This window comes from Monodon monoceros, unplaced genomic scaffold, assembly GCF_005190385.1.
Source record: "Monodon monoceros isolate NGI ecotype Baffin Bay Population unplaced genomic scaffold, NGI_Narwhal_1 Super_Scaffold_9, whole genome shotgun sequence".
Taxonomy (NCBI): Eukaryota; Metazoa; Chordata; class Mammalia; order Artiodactyla; family Monodontidae; genus Monodon; species Monodon monoceros.
In genome coordinates, this window is record NW_021703786.1 from 12,401,043 (window position 1) to 12,422,676 (window position 21,634).

Consider the following 21,634-nt stretch of genomic DNA (forward strand, 5'->3'; position numbering starts at 1 on the left):
AACAACAAATAATTGTATAAAAAGTAATGCATTTTTAAAAATGCATTTATTATATGTTTAAAGTACAGTTTTATGAAAGCATAAAAGGTTCTGGATTAGTTGTCCACTTTCACACACCCAACTGGTATATAGGATTAGGTCCAAAACCCAACCTTACTCCAGAGGCAGTGCTTTTGTCCTCACCATAGCCTACCCTTCCTCATTCAGTTCTACCAAATTAAGTCCTAACATTCATATCCTTCCTCTCAGCTCTCACCACTCCAAATTTGACTTCATCACCCTCCAAACTCATGACTTTATCACATCACTTGGAAAACTATATAAAGGTAGTAAAGCACAGTGGCTAAGAGCAGAGTCTGAAGCCAGCTACTTGCATTGGAACTTGACTCCTTCACTTGTTAAGCTCTCTAACTTGACTCAGTTTCCTCAATTATAAAATAGGATACTAGTACCAACTTCCTAAGAGTTGTGAACATTAAATGAATTCATGTACGTGAAGTTCTTAGAACAGCCCTGGCACAGAGTAAGCCTATACATAGTAACCGCTGCTGCTGCTGACAGGTACCTTAGCCACTGTGCATGTGGATCCTGGGTGGGCACCTCCACATTAGAATGCAGACCCCAGGCCTGCCCCAGGATCTAATTTCAGTAAACCGCCATTTAATGTAGTGAAAGCATGTAGCATATATAAACATGAGATTCATTTGAAACTAAAAAATAATTTAGAAAACGTTAAATTTCTCATCAATCGTTGACTTGAAATTAGAATCCTGACACTTCTGTACCAAGCTGTTGATGTGTTTGTCATTGTCTTATAGTATAGCAACGTGCATAAAAAAATGTAACGTTGAGGGCGTTCCCTGGTGGCCTAGTGGTTAGGATTCTGGGCTTTCACTGCTGTGGCTCGGGTTCAATCCCTGCTCGGGGAACTGAGATCCTGCAAAGCCATGTGGCCAAAAAAAAACATGTAATGTTGAGTCTTTTATATGGAAGTGGCATGAAGAGCTTTCACCGGTTTCCTAAGAAAACAGGTATTCATAAACCCACATATTTCTATAATCTCATTTTTAAGGCAGACTCCAGATGATAGTGAAAATTTATATTGATAGGTGCTCTTTGGCATCATTTTACAACTGTACCAATCCAGCAAAATTAACAGGCAGTGTGGATTTTGTAACCACTTACTACTAGCCCGGGAAATAAGCATGATAAATATCTCATCCCAGGGTAGAGGAAGAAGGGAGGTAGGGTTGCAGGGAATATTTGTGTACCAGCTACGGGCCAGGCACTAGGTTAACTGCTTTACATGCATTGTTTCATTTAATCCTGCATTGCCATGGTATCATCCTCACCTTACAGGTGTCCTTAGGCTTCCATTTCCTCATACGTAACTTGCCCAATTTGCAATCAACAAGAATGTATATCTGGACAACTTGACTAGTCTATGTTTCATTCTACCAAGTTTCAACAAATTCTTTGTACAGAAATGTGCATTTCTACATCAGCTAAAGTGGTTGGGATCTTTATTATGTTCATTATTTCCTTATTAGTTTCTTCAGATACACAACCAGTGCCACACTTGTCCTCTTCAGCCTCACTGCTTTCCCTCCTAGAGTCTGGAAGTATGCCAGGTGCTGAGAAGGATTAAATCATTTTTCCATAACAAGCAGGATTAATTTGTTCTGGATAACACTACGATAGCCAGGGAACCAAGTCACGTCTTCCAGCTTAGTAACCAGTAATCACCAGAGTCTGCACCCCGTTTTCAAAGGCTTTATTGGTAGATATACTTTAGGAAAGAAACATCCATCCTACTGCTTCCAAGTTAGTGGAATGAAGAGCTGTGCCCAGGGACACATCAGGTGGTGCCAGAGGGGACTGATGCTCCGTCCGCCTCTTATTCATAAATCCAGTCAAAAGCACAAGACTTGTACTCAACCAGTTCTTCAGGCTTAAACCACAGGCTGATTTCTTTCTCAGCACTTTTTACTGAATCACTGCCATGAATGATGTTCCTAAGAAGGAGAACAATTTCTAGTTACCACATTTTAAAGTACAAAAGTCTGTTTAATGGATAAAGCAAAGGACAGTCACTGAAGACCTTTTCAGCCAGCTGCTCCTTGAAGCAGCTGACCACCACCCCCAAGTATCTCCTCTTAAAAGCAACTATAAAAGTACTTAAGCCAAAAGCATCACTTGGTTCAACTTTACTATGCTTCTAAATTTTCAAAACAGTGCTTGTACCCAAGATTGCCACAAAACATTACCTCTCAAATTTTGAAAAATACAGGAATACCCAGACCAAAACCCAAACTAGATGTGACGTATTCATTATCAACAGCCATTGCTGCTGTATTTTCTTACAACACTAATGTGCAAAGTCCAATCAAAACATTCACGCTTATTGACAATCCCTTTATTCCGTTTGAGTCTCATAACTATACAAATTTTTGTAGAGATTCTGTATGAGTGAGGGAACCAAAAAGGCTGAAAGTGACACACCCTTGGACACAGCACCACAAAGGGCAGAGCCAAGGCTAGACCCCTTCCTTGCTCCACTCTCCACACTTTCTGCCGTCACGAAGGACCCACCGCAGGCAGCTCCCTTGTGCGATGCCTTGGCTAAAATTTTAAGTAGCCTAGAGAAGTAACTATTTAAGAAAGCATTCATCCAATGATAATTACCACCTAATTTAAACGTTCAAAATTTTCTAAAATTGGAATATGCCAAAAATGTTTGTTTTAAACCCAAGTTAAGTGGCTTTGAGGAAAAGCCATTAGTGTCCCTTGGAACTTACCTGCCAACTTGAATGCAGAAGTCACCACGAATGGTGCCCGGCTTAGAATCCGCTGGGTTGGTCTCCCCAAGCATCACTCTCCCTGTCTTCACTACATTCAGGCCCTCCCAGACCTTGACATTAGGGAAGAGGAATTTCATCAGTTCTGCCACTCAGGGCCATTAAAAACAAACATTTACCTCTACCTAACAGCACATATCAGTAAGACCAATCAGTGACATGATTATCAGCCAACCCCAGTAGTAGTAGGGGCCGATATAAAATACTCCATACTCCATCCCAAGTGTATTGCTAGGATACAGAGAAAAAGTCTGCCCAACTTGGGGACTTCCCACTCTGGCTGAGACAGAGATTAAAAAGACTGAAGAACCTTTATGCAGCCACAAACTCAAAAAATAGTGGTGAAAGGGTAAAGAAAAGTGAGCAGACTGGAACAGCATCAGTGGGAAGGGCATCGCAGAAGACTGTTAGAGCAAGATATGGCAAAGACTGACATGAAAAGGGAAAATGTATTCCAGGGAAAAGCAGAAAGAAGAAAAGGTCACCCTCAGGGAACAGGAAGTAGGGCTTCTTTCCCAACAATTTTATTAACTCCCTATTATACCCTCTACCTCTATTCACTTCATTTCCAATTGGACATTAATGCCACAGGAAGAAATAGACCAGTTCATTTCTAGCACAGGATCACAGAGAACTCTTTTCAAGTTCTGATTCTCACTTCCTTTTTCCTCCCAAGTTCCCAGTTGGTCTGTAAACTAACTCACTCCAGCAGGCTGCCTTTGTAAAACAAGGAATTTGGAGTATCTGCGGAAGATGTCTAAAAAGGAACATGAAGACACTGAGCAAACCCAGTTACCTATCAGCCGTTACTTCCTTGGTTCCCTCTCCTCCAGCACAAGCACTTACCATGGCCACAACCGGCCCAGAGTTCATGTACTTCACCAGCCCTGGGAAGAATGGGCGGTCTTTCAGGTCAATGTAGTGCTGCTTCAGGAGTTCCTCAGAGGCCTGGCATTGAAGAGGAGGTACCAATTAGGAAGTAAACTAGAAAGGCTCAAATACGGCTCTATCCCATCCTCAGAACCCGCCCACCTCCCCCCACCAGTAACATGGTAGGTTCTCTAAAAGTCTGGGTGTGTATTTTAGCTCACATTCATAAGGTGCGTATTTAAAAAAAAAAAAACCCATCCAAACCATGAAACTGATGCTATCTTAGCGGAAAGATCGTTCTGATCATGAAGACACCCTCATGTCAATGACCTGACGGATGTTATAATCCTTAGAAAGAGGTGGTTAGGGAGTTAAGTGTTGGCTGCGATCAAAGGAAATATGCCAGACAGAGGTCATATCAAACCCTCTGGCCCATTCCCAATGCCCTTTTAAACATTTCAGACGTTAACTGAGAAAGCTTGGTTTAAATTTCAGTTCTTAGGTACCTATCCCCTAAGGTCCAGATCTGTACCCCAAATTGGAAGATAAAGTTACTGCCCTATGCCAAAGGGAGCCTGCAGAGAAAGGGCAGAGTAAGGCACACCCCACCTAAGACCTCAATCATCTCAGTTGCAAGCTGAAGCACAAAAGGATTCCAGCCTCCATCCCGTGCCTGGGTGGACCTGCGTGGGCCCGGGGCGCAGACCTCCTCCACTCCCTGCTGCCCCCCTGCGGCCCACTGCCCGTCGCAGCCGCGGGAAGGAAGCAGCCCTGGAGCCTGAGTCACGTCACCTCCGCTTAACCTTCCAAGGGCGTCTGTCCCCCCGGGCCTCGGGCAAGGGTCTAGCGGGCCCGTGGAGCCCTGGGTGTGTGTGGGGGGGCGGCGGTTGGAGGCCCAAAGCAAAGGGGTATTCGCGGGTCCGAAATCGGCCAAGGGGGACTCCGACCAGGAAAAGACACGCGGATCGACGCTGCGGGTAAGGAAAACCACCCGCGACCTCGCCGCCGCGGGGGGAGGGGAGCGGGGCGCGTCACCTGAAGGAACTTCATGGCCACAAGGCGGAATCCCTTCTGCTCGAAGCGCTTGATGATCTCGCCCACCAGGCCGCGCTGCACGCCGTCGGGCTTGATGGCGATGAAGGTGCGCTCCGCGTGGGCCATGGTCCTGCGGGAGGCAGGTGCGGTCAGGGCGTCGCGGCCGCGTCCACACAGGCCTCGAGGGGGCCCGGGGCCCGGACCGGAGGCCACGTGGCTCCCGCGCCCGCCAGCCGCTACCGCGGGGACACGTGGCCTGCGGGACGCCTCAGCCCTGCCAGCGCCGCGCCGCAGCCCCTCAGCCGTCCCCGGGTGCCCGCGGACGACACTCGGCAGGGGTCCCGGGGGAGCGCCCGGCCTGCGGGACCGAGGGGGCCCGAGGGCGGGAAGGGATCGGAGCCCCCGTCTTACCGGTAAGAGGGCGGGCGCGGGCGGCGATGCGGGCCTGAGCCGAGAGCTTAGCTACCGGCACCGCCGCAGGGAGCCCGCGGAGGAGGGGCCGGCAGCGGCCACACCCAGGACGGCCCTCCGCCCAACCCGCGAGGCCGGACGCTTCCGGACGACTCTGTCCACGCCCCGGGTTTGCAGAATAAGCCAGCGAGGGCTCCAGGGGCAGGAAGTGATTTCTACCCCACCTGGATGTGCCAGAAGTAGAACTGCGCGCGGCCAGTCCAACTCCTGTCTTCAGTACCTCCTCACACGCGCGCACGCAAACCTCTACTGGTCTTGAGTCAGTACCCCGGCCAGTACAATCTGCTTTTCCCCATTCACCGAGCACCCAGAGCTGCTTTCTCTCCTCCCCGTCTAGCACAAGTCCTTATCCTACCTGTAAAATCCAGTTTCCCCTTCCCTCCCCTCTGCTTGAGCCCTGCTTCAAGCCCTCCACCTCCCTCATCCGAACTGGCGGCCTCCCAATGCGCGTCCACCTCACTTCTCCCCGCAAGGAGCCTCCCTCAGCACCCTCCTCAAACACCATCTGACCCTCGGCCCTGCTTTGATGACTCCCCCTGCCTGGAGGATGGCATCCAAGGCTAATTTAGCAAAATACCCCATACCCTGCTCCCTCCTGCCTGTCTCCCCACCCACCTTCCCAGCCCAATTAAGCTGCCCTGTTCCCACCCTGAGATGATGATCTCTGCCCCCAGCATCATTGTGTGGCCAGGTTATTCAGTTCAGCCTGAGACACACCCGTGACAAGATTCTAGATTCTCTCATAGAAATCAGGCCTATCATACATTTGCAGACAATCCCTATCTCTTCTCTGCCTGACAAACCACTAGCCACCCTTTGGTGGTGCCCAGCTTCCCTGGAGGAGCCAGCAAGCCCCTCTTCTCAGTAAGTGTACACTCACCCCCACCCCCACCCCCACCCTCCAGCAGTGCTTACAGCCTGAGGTGGGCAGAGCCCCTGAGTCTCTCTCCTCAGGGCGGTGAGCTGACCACAGGAATCATGTGTCATCACCCTAGTGGTCCCGGCACTGCACTGATAGCCTGTGTTAGATGCTGTGACAGTCCAGGCCTCTATTATACCTTGCTGGCTTTCCAAACTTCTAGTTGCACAGCATTAAACAACAGTACGCTAGCAGCCTTCATTCTGGAGCAAGGACACCCAGTGTTCCCTTGGGCCTCAATCTGCGGTACACTTTTATTTGGGCTTCCTTTTCAGGGTTAGCAAATTGTGGGAAAGAGTGGGAATTTCACTGGATATTTCTCCGCAGAGCCGTTTGCCCCTTGGTCTGGTCACTACCTTGCGGTACAGCCAACAGCAGCCCTCTGCCTTTCACCTCTCCTTTCCTTCCTGGGAAGACTGTCCTTAACTGCGGAAGGTATAAATGAAGAGGCAAGGGGGCAGGGCACAATCCTTAAAGAATGACACAGCCCTTGAGAAAAACTGGATACATCAAGAACCGGTTAGAACCAACTAGGCCCAAGATGGTGGAAGATTCAACTTCCAGTAGAACCTGCGCCTCATTATACGCTCACTGTACTACATTAGCCTTAAATGACACACCCACCGGCACCGTGACAGTTCCAAGGCCAACCCTAAAGGCCAAAAAGTGGGCAGTGGCCCAAATCCTGGAAATCCCTGAGCCTTCTCCGAGGTGGTTAGAATATTCCTCCCACTCCTTAGCCTATGGAATTACCCAGCCCATGAAAACCAACCACCCCCGCACCTCGGGCCTGCTCTGCCTTCTGACACAGACTGCATTCTGTCTATGGAACTGTAACTGAGCAGGACCCCGTGGGGCCTTCTGGGGCAGACCCTTCCCCCATATCCTCTGCTCTAGCTCCTCTCTGAAGTACCCAGATAACAGTACCTGATGCACATTTCCTGAGTTACTTTACAGATGTGAAAACCCCCCACCAAATGGAAGATATTAACTATTTGATGACCATGAACACATAGCCCCCAGGCCTCCTGGAGCCTAAGGACTGATTATGTTAACCCCTGGGGCACCACCCTGTTACTTCACCATCAACCAATTAGAGAGCTGTACACAAGCTGATCACATACCCTGTGACACACACACCCTCTCCCCCACCCCACCCTACCCCCCCCTCCCCCCCCCCCCCACCCCTACCCCACCACCCCACCCCACCATCCCCACCACCACCACCCCCGCCAACCTGGTCTTTAAAAATGCTTTGCTGAAACCCTTTGGGGAGTTGGGGGTTTCAGGGGCATGAGCCACCCGTCTCCTTGCATGGCCCTGCAATAAGCCTTGCTCTGCTCCAAACTCCAACATTTAGGCATTGTCTGGCCTCACTGTGCACCAGGCACACGAACACAAGTTCAGTAACAGAATGTGTATCTCTCTCAGTCAACCTCTTTGACTTCACTATGGCTTGCTCTTGAATTCTTTCCTGCGCGAAGCCAAGTACCCTCACTTAGCAGCCTGTCCCAGGAGCTCGCCCAAGACCTGGGACATGACCATTCTCTCGCACCCCATTTTCCTGCAACATCTTTACAAAGGAAGAGGAAGAAGGTGGTCTTCTCCCCTCCCCACTTTTCCTTTGATTATAAAAACGTAGCCCACTTAGTTCTCAGGGAAAAGCCCTCTTGCCTGCCCACTTGTATCCTTCACAAGTGTCCTCTATATTAATAAATCTACTTCTTACCTATCACTTTGTCTCTTGCTGAATTCCTTCTGTGCCAAGACATAAACAACCTGAGCTCCATTAAGTCCTGAGATGAGCTGTGCAGTTTCATGACCCTCCTGCCTCGCTACACACATATTCATTCCCCCAAAGTCCTGGTACTCTATTTCACTCCCCACTCTTTGTATGAAACAGAAACGCATCTATTCCTCAGCTGCCCAAACAAAAGGTGGCCCCCCATGGGAGAAATCCTTCCACAATGTAACTTATAGCAAATCATCATGTTGTACATTTTAAATATCTTACAATTTTATTTGTCAGTTGTATCTCAATAAAACTGGGGGGAAAAAATCTAAGCAGGTACGGTACATAGAAGTGGTGATGGTGGTAAGGCTCTGATCCTTGAGGTGGTCCAGAGATTCAGTTCCCTCCAACCAATCCAGGATGGTTACCACCCCTATATCCGCCTTCCAGCAAGTTGGGAAGGGAAGTATGATTATCCCTTCCTTTTCAGGGTACAACCTTGAATTTACCACCTTCACTTTTTCGTGTCTCTTTGGCCAGAGCTTAGTCCTGTGGCTGGATCTAGCTGCAAGCTAATACAATCACGCTAATTAACATAACAACGGCTTCCTACAGTTACCATTTCCTTTCCTTCTTTCTATCTACCTTTCTTTCTCTCTCTTCCTTCCTTCCTTCCCTCCCTTCCCCTCCCTCTCTCTCTCTCTCTTTCTTGCAATGAGAGCACAGATCTACCCTCTTAGCAAATTTCAAATATATAGTAGAGTATTGTTAACTATAGTCACAGTGATCTACATCAGATCTCCAGTTTGAGCTTTTAAGTAAATGATAAGTAAATTTCCATCTTGTCTCTATTAAAGCAACCAAATCAATATCCTAACTAATCAAAACTACTCACAAGATATCTTCTGCTTCTTTTGAGGTCATCCCAGAAATCCAGGCCCACTATCCACATAGCTTCTTGGCTTTGGAGTAGTTACAACTTCTCACACTCCCCCAGCCACTGAATCCATGAGAGCTTCTCAAGGGCAGGAAGGGTATCTTTTATTTCCAGGGAATCTTCGATGCACAGGACAGTCTTGGCAACCCAGCAGATCCCTGACAGAGAGCTGTTGACCGGCTCAGTGCCAAGAGTGGATGGAATGCAGGGGGAAGAGAGGGACAGGCAAAGAATGGGTGTGTATGTGTGATCTCTCAGGCCAATATAATTTATACAGTGTTTACACTCTCTATTAGCTTCGGTTAGCCAGAATACGTGAAAGAGAAAAAAGAATACAGAGCGATACAACAATACAAAGTACCTTACTCAACGACTCCTTCCTTGAGATGAAACATTCTAATCTGATGATAGCACATAACACTGTACAGGGAGCATCCACAGCTCCAAGAGTTTCCCTCCGGATGAAAAGCAAGTTCTCAGAAATAACTAGATTTGCTATGACCTGGCCCCTGCCCATGAGAGGGAGGGGAAGTGGGGTGGGACAAGCACTGTGGTCTGCTTCCATGTCACTCGTAGATCCAGTTCTGAGCACAGCTCTTGTAATTCACCAGTTCCTCAGGGTGAAACCACAAGCCGATCTCCTTCTCTGCACTCTCCACAGAATCACTGCCATGGATAATGTTCCTGGATGGGAAAAGAGATGGCCACGTTACCGAGGTCAGAAGGATTAAACTGCCCAGAAGCTCCCCTCATTCCCATTGCCAGAAAGCCTACAGCCACCGGAGCAGAAAAAACCAAAGCTCCATATACATTATTCCATGTCAAAAGAAAAAACCCATGACTGCCACTAATGTAAGGATAAAGAATGCCCTCTCCACGTCCAGCCCTCCTAGCAACACTGATGCGAGCAGTGGGAGCCTCAGGAAGGACTCTGGCCAGCAAAGCGCATTGTATCAGGTTCTACTCTCACAACAAAGGCACAACCATAGTGATGTTGATGACCAAAGGCAGGGGGGCCTGCAAAGCCAAACACCAATTAAGAAGGAGGAAAACAATAAACTCTGATTACAAATTGCTCTGTATATGGTATCATGTCTACCCTCAGCTTCAGAAACCCAAGTTCTTGTGGCACTTGGATTTTAGAAAAGAGTAAAATGCACCGACTCTCACCTGCCAACTTGGATGCAGAAGTCCCCACGGATGGTCCCAGGCTTGGAGTCCACAGGGTTGGTCTCCCCAAGCATCACTCGACCTGTCTTCACAACATTCAGCCCCTCCCAGACCTCCAAGGACAAAAGAAGATATGGTCAAGGAAGGAAACCAATCTCAGCAGAAAATCTGAAAACTATTAATTCCAAAAAAAAAGAAAAAGAAAAAGCACCCCCTTAAAATGACATTCATTCATTGAACAAATACTTTTGGGGCATCTAAGTGTTCCAGCACTGGGAATATTGGTCTCCCTGCCCTCCTCTTGCCTTTCTACAATCCATTCTTGACACAGAGTGGCCTTTCTAAAACACCAAGTGTAGAAACCTCCCATAGCTTCCCAGCACTCAGGAAGTACAGGGCTGAGACAGCCCTACATAATCTGGCCTCTGCCTGTGCCTATGAATTAATCTCATCCAACCTTCCCTTTCACCCACCAGGCTTCAGTTAGGCCAAGCGTCTTTCTGTACCTCAAAAAGTCCCCCACCCCAGGTCCTTTGCACATGCTATTTTCATGGTTGAGAATGCTCTTCACTGTGAATTTGTACACGGCCGGCTCCTTCTCATCCAGATCTCAGCTTGAAAATCACGTTCCTTGACCACCCAGTCTAAAGCGCTCACTTGCTATCACATAATCCTGTTTCATTTCTGTGCATGTCACTAATCAGCTGATATATATGTGTTTTTTGGTTTCTTTATGATCTGCCCACCCTCCCTTTTCAGGATACGTAGGCAAGGAAAGCTATAAAAACAGTTACCTATTTTGTCTCATTCATGATTGTATCCCCAGTGTCTAAAAGAGCCTGGCACAAAGATGACAACCAATACACACTAAGAGAAGAATCACTGCAATAAACAAGACACAGTCTCCCTCACCTCCAGGAGCTTACAATCAGGCATATCTCTCCTGATTTCTCCCAGATGTGAGTCTTCAGTTCAGCAAGCAAAGGTATTTTGTCTTTGGTGAGCCAGAGAGCTGACTCATACCCTAAATGTCCAATGCCCTAGCCTCAGAATCCTCCGCAACAATGAGGACCTGGCATTAGAAGCAAGAATCACAATACTCACTCTTCACTCCCAGCCGAGTCATCCACATCAACATCCCACACATGTTACACTCACCATGGCAACCACTGGCCCTGAGTGCATGTACTTCACCAGGCCAGCAAAGAATGGACGGTCCTTCAGGTCAATATAGTGCTCCTTGAGAAGGTCTTCAGAAGCCTGTCCCACAGGATAGAGAAGAGAATTGATCCCCAAACTATCTTAAGAACCAGCAGTTTAGTTGTTTCCCACTTACCCATCCTGCCGTTTAAAACGTGAGCTCTCAGCTCACTTGTTCTATTATAACCCCATTCACTCTTGACTTTACCAAAGGGAAGAAGTGACAGGGACTAAAAGTGCTCCAGCTTTGTACCAGTTTTCCCCCTACTGTCCTTGATTGATCAGCATAAAATTACAGAACATTAGAATTGAATCCAGCCATGGTATTTCACACAGGAAAGCTTACAATACAATAAATTTCCACGCCCAAGCAAGCCTCAGCTAAAGTGTTACAGGGAGGTGGCCTCAGCATTGGATGAGACGCAAACTGAACCAGGCCATTTCCCTTCATATTTATTCAGAGAATAAAGGCCTTAATTAATTAATTAATTTAATCTAATTTTTCTTTTTTAAAGAAAAAAAATTTAAATAAATAAATAACCCTGTAGGCTCATGGCAGCTATCCCTCCTCCCATTCTTCACCAAGTCCGTGCCCTTGAGAGGAAACTCAGTGTAAAGGACGAAATGTATGCACTTAGGGGGTCAGAGAGACCTGGGTTGAAATCCCAGCTGCATCACTGACTGGATAACCACACATTACTGAACTTCTCCAAGCCTCAGCTTCCTATCACTAACAACCACGGGAAAAGGAATAAGTACCTCTCTGGGTTGTCATGAGACCTAGATGAAAAAACACATGTGCCCGGCACGTGGTAAATATCCGATCAACAATACTTTGATTTCACTTTACCTTCAAAACTGATGAACCTAGTTGCAGGGCAGGAATAAGGAGGCAGACATAGAGAACGGACTTGAGGACGTGGGGTGGGAGGGCGAAGCTGGCGTGAAGTGAGAGTAGCATTGACGTGTATACACTACCGAATGTAAAATAGTTGGCTGGTGGCAAGCAGCCGCATAGCACAGGGAGATAGGCTCAGTGCTTTGCGATGACCTAGAAGGGTGGGATGGGGAGGGTGGGAGGGAGGCTCAAGAGGGAGGGGATAGGGGGACACGTGTGTGCATATGGCTGATTCACTTTGTTGTGCAACAGAAACTAACACGGTATTGTGAAGCAATTATACTCCAATAAAGTTGCATTAAAAAAAAACAACCTAATTTAATATACAAACTCTCTGGAAAGCACTGCTTGTCCAATACCTGGCTCTACTCATTCTGTCCCACTCTCCCCTCAGCATTAACATCAGTCTTCTCCCTTTTATATTAACGCAGTTTTTCTAAAACATCACACAGGAACTAAAATGCAAATCAAACTAAATTTAAAATTCCCTGGCGACCCAGTGGTTAGAACTTGGCGCTTTTACTGCCAGGGCCCAGGTTCGATCCCTGGTCAGGGAACTAAGATCCCACAAGCTGCATGACCCACCCCCCACTCTTTTTTTTTCTGATTCATTCATTAAAGTTGACTCTTAATAGGAAAAAAGGATGATCCCCTAATGTACTTGCTTTGAGAATTTAAATTCTTATTTCCCAGGTCTGTTTGCAGATGGGTTCTTGGTCAATCAATCCTTTGCATTTTTTGAAATATTGTTTTGTAGGTATCTTGCAAGTGTGTCTGCCCTCTGCTGTTTCAGGTGGGCCGCCCCAAGGGCAAAATCACAACTTTCCCCTACATGCCCTGATGGCGCCTAATATATGCTAGACAGTAGGCAGGTGTTAAACAATGATAGAAAGACTTCCTTGCTGAAAAACAACCTGCCTCAAACGGTGGGGACAGTGGGGAGGAGAGGGGGGGGTCTCTAAAATTATCTGCTCAGGAAGCTCATGATCAGGAGCTCAAACAAGCGCAGGGCTTTGCGTCAGAAATCACAGTGCTGCAGTAATATGTGGAACCCTGCATTGCCAAGAGGAAAGGGAGGCTACTTCGGAAAGTCGCAAATAACTTTTTTGCTCCAAGACTCAGCGGAGATGCCACCGAGGAGTTTCCGGGTTTTAGGACATTTGTGTTCACCCTAAATGGAGACGCCTAAAATGAGCTGAAGGGAGAAACAGAGAGGCTGACCTATGATGTTCTCCTATTTCTATGAAATAATAGAAATAGCAAGAATGAAGTCCACTTACCTGCATGAATTTCATGGCAACAAGGCGGAATCCCTTCTGCTCAAAACGCTTGATGATCTCTCCCACAAGGCCGCGCTGGACTCCATCAGGCTTGATGGCAATGAAGGTGCGCTCGCTATTGGCCATGGTCCTGGGGATAGACAGGTGGAGGGATGAAACAACACAACAAACAATATCCTGCCTACATCATTATCCTTCTCAAGAGGATTACCTCCATAAAGCTGGTTTAAATCTGCAACGTCAACTCCAGGACTCTCTGGTAAAACCTAATTCCTCCTCAGTCCCCTCATCTATGAACTAATACCCCAGAGTGGGGAAGGGTCCAAAAGCAGGGCCTATAATTTCTATTTCATTTGATTTAATAAGCTTCTATTAAGTCATGTCAAGAGGACATGATTGCCAGTTCACCCTCGATCTGGACTCAGGCAAACGGAGGCTCCTCACCCTTTTCCTGTCCCTGGAATATACACTCTGTACACTGTTCCCACAGTAGGAGCCATTACAAGGACACAGCCTTGAGAGAGTAAGGTGTTGTTGAGACCATCTGGACTGAACATGTGACTGAACCCAGTTAAACTATATAAGTTTATATAAACTATATAAACTTTAAGATTCTGGTGGGTGGGTACAATGCAGCCAGCCAAGACAAGCCTCATATGTATATTCCCTTACTTATTAAAACTGCTACCTTCCAACCTGGAGTGGTCAACCTCTTTGGTCTCTCCTGGTCCTCTCCGTACAGGGGCCAGTGTGTGGACTAACAATTTGTGAGCCAGCCAGGAGACTGAAGAAATGGGCCTTGGGAAAGAGGCATCCCTGGGGGAAATCCCAAGCTGAACATCGACCTCTATGTGGGGAGGGTGGCCTGTATGTTTGATACTTGCGGACCACCACATGAAAACAAGGATGCCCCAAGAACACCGGCTGCTTTATTGCATTTATTAGAGAAACTACACAGAGCAGCAAAGAAGGAAAATGAACGGCTACCACAGTGGGCTGGCCTCTGCTGAGTTGAAGTTAGAGAAGAGCTGAAGTTAGAGAAGAACGCACAGGTGTCCACTGCTCCGCCAGCTTTGGGGCTGGCAGACAAGATGAGAGAGCAGGATTATAAATCGGAGATCTTAGCTTGTCATGTGGCAGAGCTAGGAGAGCACAAGCTGCTGCAGATCAATGTCCAAGTGCTGTGCCAACGCCTGACTAGGACACTAGGAGACAGGAACCCCGGGCAAGTGAGGAGCACAAAGGGGAGGATGTTGTGGTGACAGAGAATGAAACAGATGAAGCGCCCCATGCTGTCCAACCCCTAATACAAAGAAAAACTTTAAATATCTTAAGAGAAAACTTGCATTCCTTCTCTGTTCCTTGAAGTTATAATCTTACCATGTCTCTGAAATGTAAACACCACAGGAAATAACTAAAACACTGCCCACAGACCAAAGAAAAAGCGGGGGGCGGTGGTGAAAACACAGACTGCTATAGGAGCACCCTCACACAAAATCTAGTCCACAGTTTCCCTAAGATTATTCATCAACGGCAAGTACAAATTTTTTTTTTTTTTTGGCCACGCTGCGTGGCTTCAGGGATCAAACCCATTCCCCCTGCAGTGGAAGCGTGGAGTCCTAACTACTGGACCACCACGGAATTCCCAAATTTTTAAAATCTTCTCCGCAAATATTAGTAAAAGGCTTCAGCCATGTGGGTGGATACTTGATTCATGGCTAAAGTTCTGGAGAGAAAGCTATGGATTCTCTGTTTGTGTCTGTCAGTATGTTCGTATGTCTATGGATTTGTTATATATAGGTGATGTTTTTCTATCTCCAGAGAGTATTGTCAAAATTAACTTGCAAAAGAGCTCTATTTAGTTGGCCTAAAGAAAAATAAGCTTTGATATCAGTAGTGTACTTATATAAAGCTGAAACAATTTTCTTTCATCTACTCAAAGGACAAAGTTTTGTTGCACTATTGGTCTGTTCCTTATGGGACTGTAAGAGGTTTTTCTTTACCTTTTGAGTAACCTGCCCAGAAAAAAGATTCTGTGGTTTTATCCAAATAATTTCTTGTGCTTCATGTTGTCTTTATCACATCTTCAATTACTTAAGAAAACTGAATCTTCTCTATTAAAAGAGCTAAGTTTTTTTTTACAATTATGTAACTTTCTGTATTTGCCTTTGGAGTCTTTGTCACTTAAGTTAAATAGATAACTAAGTATTGTTTCACAGTGAGCTAAGATCCTATTTAATCTAGTGTTTTAAAACCTTTCGGTATTTTTGACAAGCTCCCCCAAAATCTAATTCTAAATAAAGTTATGCTGACCTAGAACTAACTTTGGGATTTTCCAGAGGGCCCCTGGAACATCTCAAAAGACGAATTCTCTTTCCTTATAAAAGAGAGATATTAAACTAATTAGCCTATTTGATATATTAAATTATATGGGAAACACTGTCAAATAAGAAGTGATGTTAGGGACTTCCCTGGTGGCGCAGTGGTTAAGAATCTGCCTGCCGATGCAGGGGACACAGGTTCGAGCCCTGGTCCGGGAAGATCCCACATGCCGTGGAGCAACTAAGCCCGTGCACCACAACTACTGAGCCTGCGCTCTAGAGCCCATGAGCCACAACTACTGAGCCTGCATGCCACAACTACTGAAGCCCGCGAGCCTAGAGCCCGTGCTCCGCAACAAGAGAAGCCACCACAGTGAGAAGCTTGCGCACCGCAACAAAGAGTAGCCCCGGCTCGCCACAACCAGAGAAAGCTCGCGCTCAGCAACAAAGACCCAAAGCAGCCAAAAATAAAATAAATAAATAATAAATTAATTAAAAAAAAAAAAGAAGTGATGTTAAACTTTCTTTGGGCTATATTTGTATGAAATTCCTAAAAATATGGTATGTCCTGGTATGATGTTATTAGTTATATTTTTAAAATGTATGTCACAAAAACAATCAAATTCCCTTGTCGACTGTATTATAATGAACTCTCATCAGATCTTTAACCATGGCCATTTTAAAGTCTTTTTTCATTTACAGTCATTGCTGTACTCTGATGGTTTTGCAAAACTGTTCCTGCAAAAGTGCTTCACATTCAAGGACTTTTATGGAAAAACTTTAACAAGCATAGGTTTCTGATACCTAAGATCAATTTGCCTTCATGTTGAGAGGGGCAGTACTGGACGTTTCAAGGACTTCCTCACGGCTGCCTGCACAGCCCCACCACATGTCATGGGATTATAGCCCAAGACCTGCACCTGTTCCCCTTCCCCACTTCAGTAAAACGGGCCCATTACATTGATGATATAATGTTCACATGTGAAGACTTGCCCCTGTTGCAGGACACTCTGCAGGCTTTGCTGGAACATCTGTGAGGGAGAGGATGGGCAGTGAATCCACAAAAAATTCAAGGCCCAGGCACCTCAGTAAAGTTTCTGGCCGTCCTTCGTTTGGGAAAGGTTCAAGTTGTCCCAGAAGTTGTCACTGATAATGTACAAGCCTATCCAACCCCTAAGAATGTGAAAGAGGTGCAAGCCTCGGTAGGAATTTGGGGGTTTTGGAGGACTTTTATTCCCCATCTGGCACAGTGCCTCCATCCCTTATACTACCTGGTAATGAGAGGGCATACGTGGGACTGGGGATTAGAGCAGCAAGCCGCCTTTCAGATGGCAAAAATATTAGTGAAGCAAATTAAAGTTCTGGGCATCTCCCAAGCCGGACTACCATTTGAGTTAGATGTGTCTGTGACTCCAGCAGATCTGGGTTGGGCACTGTGGGAGAGACAACAGAAAGAGAGTACCCCTAGGATTTTTGGTCCCTGGAAGGGGGCAGAAACCCAATACACCCCCACAGAGTAACAGCTTCTAGCAGTGTACACAGCATTCCTCCGGGTACAGCCTCTCACAAAGAAACAGCACATCATGGTAAGAACTTCCCTTCCTTTGAAGGGGTTGTTCAGAATACGTTCCATCTACCCACCTCTGCCATGGCTCAAACCCCCACGCTGACTAAATGACACGTCTATTTGCAGCAGAGGAGTACCTACCACCGGCCTGCTGTCTAGAAACGTGGCTGCTCCTAGGCCCTGTAGAGAATGTAGATCCTCCAAATGTCCTGGCCCTGTTCCTGTGTGGGCCTGTGGAGAGGGAGTGCGGGAAATTCCCACTGATGCCTGATATACACATGCCTGGAAAGAGGAACAAACGGCAGCCTCCAGCGGGCTGGTGAGCCCTGGCCATGACAGTTGGGCTGTTCTAAAGGGATTGACCCTATGGCTTAGACAATGGAAAGACAAGAGGTGAGTGATCATAAATAAGCCTTGTGGGGTCTGGATACGTAAAAAGACATTTGGGTTCACCTGCAAGAGTCTGAGGCACTCCTCACTGTCTTCCACACCCTGGCTCATAAGGCACTGACATCCTCTGGCAATCAGGAAGCTGATGCCCTAGGCCAGAAGTGAGTCCTAGCAACTGACCCTTGGGTGCATAGGAAGAGGGAACACTGAAGTGCCCAGGGGGATGACATATTGCCAAGGATGCTGGACTGCCTTTGAAATACAGTGACTCAATTAATGCAGTAATAGCACGTCCTGTGTGTTCTAAACAACACCCAAGGCAACTGCCAAAGGAGTCTGGGGCCACCCACCAGAGCTCCCAACTGATGTGAAATTGGCCAATTGATTATACTGGCTCCCTCCTTCCTAGTGAGGGTTCTAAATACGCTCTGGTGTTTGTGGACACTGCATCTGGCCCAACCCAAGCTGTCCCCTGTTGCCTCACAAACCAGGCTGCCGCTATCAGGGGATTAGAGAAGCTAAGACCATGTATGGATACCTTTGTGGAATAGACAGTGATCGGGGGTTATATTTCAAAGGTCATGACTGGGCCAAAGAATATGACATCAAATGGAAGTTCCATCTCCCCTATAACCCACAGGAGGCAGGAGGACTGGCAGAAAGGAAAAATGGAATAGTAAAGCAGCAGATTAAATTACTAACAGCTAAAACCACCTTGGCCGGGTGGACTAAAGTACTGTCCCAGATTTTGATGCATTTGAATGATCAACCAGTAGAACCTACGGCCCCAAATGCCAGACTGGGGACCCCTGACAAGACACCCAGTGCCATACAAGTAAGGAAGTCTTGGGAAACAGCCACTGCCCCAACTCTCTCTGTGGACCAGCGTGCTGTGCTGCTGAGAGAACCAAGCCCCGTCACACCTGGGAAAGGAGTTGTCTACTGGGATTTGCAGTGGGATGTCTCACCGGGATGGGTGAATTCACACCTCTGGGTAAAGGACACTTACTCAATCTCCACTGGGATCCTGCTGTCCTACTGCAAGCCGGACTGTTGAAATGTGCTATAGCTGGAATGAAACACGCATCTTTGAAAGAGGGGAGAAGGTGGGGTTCCTGGTCTGGCATATCCTGCCCCCAGCCCACCGCTGCCTGCCCCGGCCAATATGTATGGTACGTACAACCGGGTCAAGTTCCTAAAGCCACCAACCTCCCTCTCCTCCAGGCCAGATGGGCATGTTCCGTTTTCTACTGGTACAATCATTTAGCCACCATCTTGGTCCCCTCCATTGGCCCGAAGGACATTATAGCAAACAGAGAAGCCCTTACTAACTTCATCCAGCAAGCCTTAAATGACAGCCTGCAAAGCCTGTCTTTACCAATCGCTGAAATATCTTTCATGAGAAAAGCTGTCCTCCAAAACAGAAGAGCCTTGGACATCATTACTGCCTCATAAGGGGACGTAGGAAATCAATGGTTCAGATTATGGGGCTCTTCATAGAGAAAACTGTTAATTATTTTGGGACTCATCTTAATCCATGTTTTCTCTTGGATGTGCCTCTATACTGCACAGTATAGAGGTATAGGTGCCTCTATACCTCTATACTGCCTCCACTGCAGTCAGATAGCTGCCAAATGAGCCACTGCCATGCTGGCAGAACCCCTTGCTAACCTCTCAGGACACACTTCTGACCCTGCAGAAGAAGGGGGTGAGACTGCAAGGGCCAGTCACAAGCGGCGGAGTACTGGAGGAGGTCATAACTACCAGCTGACCCTCCAGCTGAACCCAGAAACTGGCGGCTCCTCACCCCCACCCCTGTCCTTGGAATGTACACTCTGCCTACTGTCCCCACAGAAGGGGCTGTTCGAAGGACACAGCCTTGAGAGAGTAAGGTGTTGTTGAGACCACCTGAACTGAACATGTGACTGTACCTAGTTAAGGCCTCTATGCAAACTTTTAAAATTCTCGTGGGCGAGAGCAGAGATCTACTCGTCTTGCAACCACCCAAGATAGGCCTCAAGCTCCGTTGCTCGTTACACCTGTTACCTACCAATCTGGAGTGGTCTGCCTTTCTTCAGTCTCTCCTTTCCTTCTGTGTACAGGAGCCAGTTTTTGAACTAACATAAGCATCTACTGTGTACCCAATACTGTGGCAGAACTAAGACAGGGAATGTTTAAAAAAAAAAAAAAAGACACTATCTCTCAATTATCCAGATGAGGGACACCACAGTGATAATGTGAAAGTGATGTCTGGTACAGGGCAGTCTAAAATATGGTTTGACCTACCACCACAGTCATGGTATTAGAACTAGGTTTTTGCAGATTATTTCATTACAATCCCCTTCTTTTACAAATGAGGAAACAGATCTAGAGCACCCGAATGAGGACCAAAGTCCAGATTTCCCAACCCTATGCAACTTATGCTATATCATGAGATGTAATGAATATTCTGACTAACCAGTAAACGGTGGACTGTGGGAGAACTATTGCCATGAGTAATATCTGATATGCGACGTCATACTGGAAGGAAGCCTAGAAGTATCTATTCCAGACTTTTCCTTTTACAGAGAAAAAGATCGGGCTCAGGACCTGCTGTGTCTCCACAAGATGAGAAAGGAGTCCCTTCACCTTGAAAGTCAATCCCTCTGTGGATAACAGCACCACCTTCTGGCTCTATCTTCCTGTACTTTAGTTTACCTCTTATTTCAGCACCTTAACAATATGTTTGCATTTTCTGTTTTCTGTCTCTCCACTGGCCTGCCGCCTGTATACACGGATGGATTACTTCTGTGTCTGTCCCTGGTACCTAGCCACAGGGCCTAGCACTCAATAAGAGCAAAGAAAATGTCTTAAATGATAATCACCCTACACGTCCAAGAAAAAGAGACAAAGCCCAAGAACTGGCGGAGATCTCCCGGGGGAAGCTGGAGACAAGCATGGATTCCCCAGGAGAAAATGGAGCTAAAGAGCTACAAACAGTCCCTGTAAGTGTCCTCCACATCCACCTGACACACACCTGTCATTCATTCAGAGCCCAGCACTGCACTAGACAGAAACAAATAAGGCACAACCCCTACGGTCGCGTCCTGATGAGAAAAGCAGCCACGGACAAAGGTGAGTCCACGTGGCGTGGGACGTGAGCTGACAGGTTTGCACCTGTCGACAGGCGCTTCCCTCCCACCCCATCACCCTGGCCACCTCTCAGAGCGGAACTCATCCGACCTCTTCACCTCCCCCTCCCCTTCCTCTCCCTTTCCTTTCAGTACCCCGAACCCTTCTCACCAATCCGGCTACTTGGGCTTCAACTCCTTCTGCTGCCACCGGCACCGGAAATGCGCCCCCGCCCCTCGTGGTTCCCGGCACCCGCCCGCGCGGAACGCTTCTGCCCAGATCTGCTGCGGGAGGGCCCATTTTTCAGAACACCACTCGCCTACGCTTCCTCCTGACAGTCGGGTGTCATTCTAGGGAGCAATTTCCAAAGTTAAACTTCCGGTACTGTTTTTTCCTGCTCTTCTGGCTGGCTACCGCCATCTTTTTTTTTTCCTTAAGATTCTGTGACTGTTTTCTCGAGCAAATTGGCTTCCCGAGAGGTGGCGCTCACACTTTTCATTGAGTCTGAACGAGCGCCTGACCTAAAAGTAGACGGTCGCCCTCGTTTTACATTTACTCATTCTTTCCAGCCTGTCAAGCAGATTTTTTATCGAGTAACTTCTGTGTGGCAGGTATTGTTTCAGGGTCTGGGATATAGCAGTAAACTTTGTTGGAGCTGGTTATGGGGACAAACAATAAATAAATGAGCAAATTAATATGAAATATATCATAGTATGCAAATGTTGTTAAGAAAAAGCAGGGCAAGGGCGGAAGGAAGATTGAAGCAGTAAACTACTTTAAAGGTTAAAGGAGGTGGCAGTAGAATAGACCTGCATGAAGTGAGGGAGCAACTCTGGTGATTACCCAAGGGCCGGTATTATAGTGGGCGTTGAGCA

The 21,634-nt window shown here is 47.1% G+C and overlaps 2 protein-coding genes and 1 long non-coding RNA gene across 4 annotated transcripts; 1 reads left to right on the forward strand and 2 right to left on the reverse strand.

The window, feature by feature from the left end:
- Positions 1-1,758: 1,758 nt before the first annotated feature.
- Positions 1,759-5,337, reverse strand: NME2 (NME/NM23 nucleoside diphosphate kinase 2). Its single transcript, XM_029212168.1, has 5 exons — positions 5,175-5,337; positions 4,764-4,893; positions 3,705-3,806; positions 2,799-2,911; positions 1,759-2,015 (listed from the first exon to the last, which is right to left on the reverse strand). Exons 2-5 carry the CDS (start codon positions 4,887-4,889, stop codon positions 1,898-1,900), a joined length of 459 nt encoding a protein of 152 aa, XP_029068001.1. The 5' UTR covers positions 4,890-4,893; positions 5,175-5,337; the 3' UTR covers positions 1,759-1,897.
- On the forward strand, positions 3,934-10,203 carry LOC114889172. Its single transcript, XR_003791979.1, has 2 exons — positions 3,934-4,705; positions 9,484-10,203. It is a non-coding gene; the product is annotated as an uncharacterized LOC114889172 (long non-coding RNA).
- Positions 9,200-21,034, reverse strand: NME1 (NME/NM23 nucleoside diphosphate kinase 1). 2 transcript variants are annotated; one of them, XM_029212172.1, is made up of 6 exons: positions 20,931-20,967; positions 18,658-18,717; positions 13,371-13,500; positions 11,151-11,252; positions 9,993-10,105; positions 9,200-9,506 (listed from the first exon to the last, which is right to left on the reverse strand). In XM_029212172.1, the coding sequence occupies exons 3-6, from the start codon at positions 13,494-13,496 to the stop codon at positions 9,389-9,391; spliced, it is 459 nt and encodes a 152-aa protein (XP_029068005.1). In that variant the 5' UTR covers positions 13,497-13,500; positions 18,658-18,717; positions 20,931-20,967; the 3' UTR covers positions 9,200-9,388. The 2 variants fall into 2 exon arrangements, with proteins under 2 accessions (XP_029068005.1, XP_029068004.1); XM_029212171.1 differs by lacking the exon at positions 18,658-18,717 and having other exon boundaries at positions 20,931-21,034.
- Between the last annotated feature and the right edge of the window lie 600 nt (positions 21,035-21,634).

What these genes read in the sequence shown, in the direction of transcription:
- NME2 (XM_029212168.1), bottom strand. Translation starts at nt 4,889, where the DNA reads ATGGCCCACGCGGAGCGCACCTTCATCGCCATCAAGCCCGACGGCGTG. An exon ending in CTGGGCCGGTTGTGGCCATG is followed by an intron (nt 2,912 to 3,704) that starts GTAAGTGCTTGT and finishes CCTAATGTCAAG; the next exon opens with GTCTGGGAGGGCCTGAATGT. An exon ending in TTCTGCATTCAAGTTGGCAG is followed by an intron (nt 2,016 to 2,798) that starts GTAAGTTCCAAG and finishes TCTCCTTCTTAG; the next exon opens with GAACATCATTCATGGCAGTG.
- NME1 (XM_029212171.1), bottom strand. Translation starts at nt 13,496, where the DNA reads ATGGCCAATAGCGAGCGCACCTTCATTGCCATCAAGCCTGATGGAGTC. An exon ending in CAGGGCCAGTGGTTGCCATG is followed by an intron (nt 10,106 to 11,150) that starts GTGAGTGTAACA and finishes TTGTCCTTGGAG; the next exon opens with GTCTGGGAGGGGCTGAATGT. An exon ending in TTCTGCATCCAAGTTGGCAG is followed by an intron (nt 9,507 to 9,992) that starts GTGAGAGTCGGT and finishes TTTCCCATCCAG; the next exon opens with GAACATTATCCATGGCAGTG.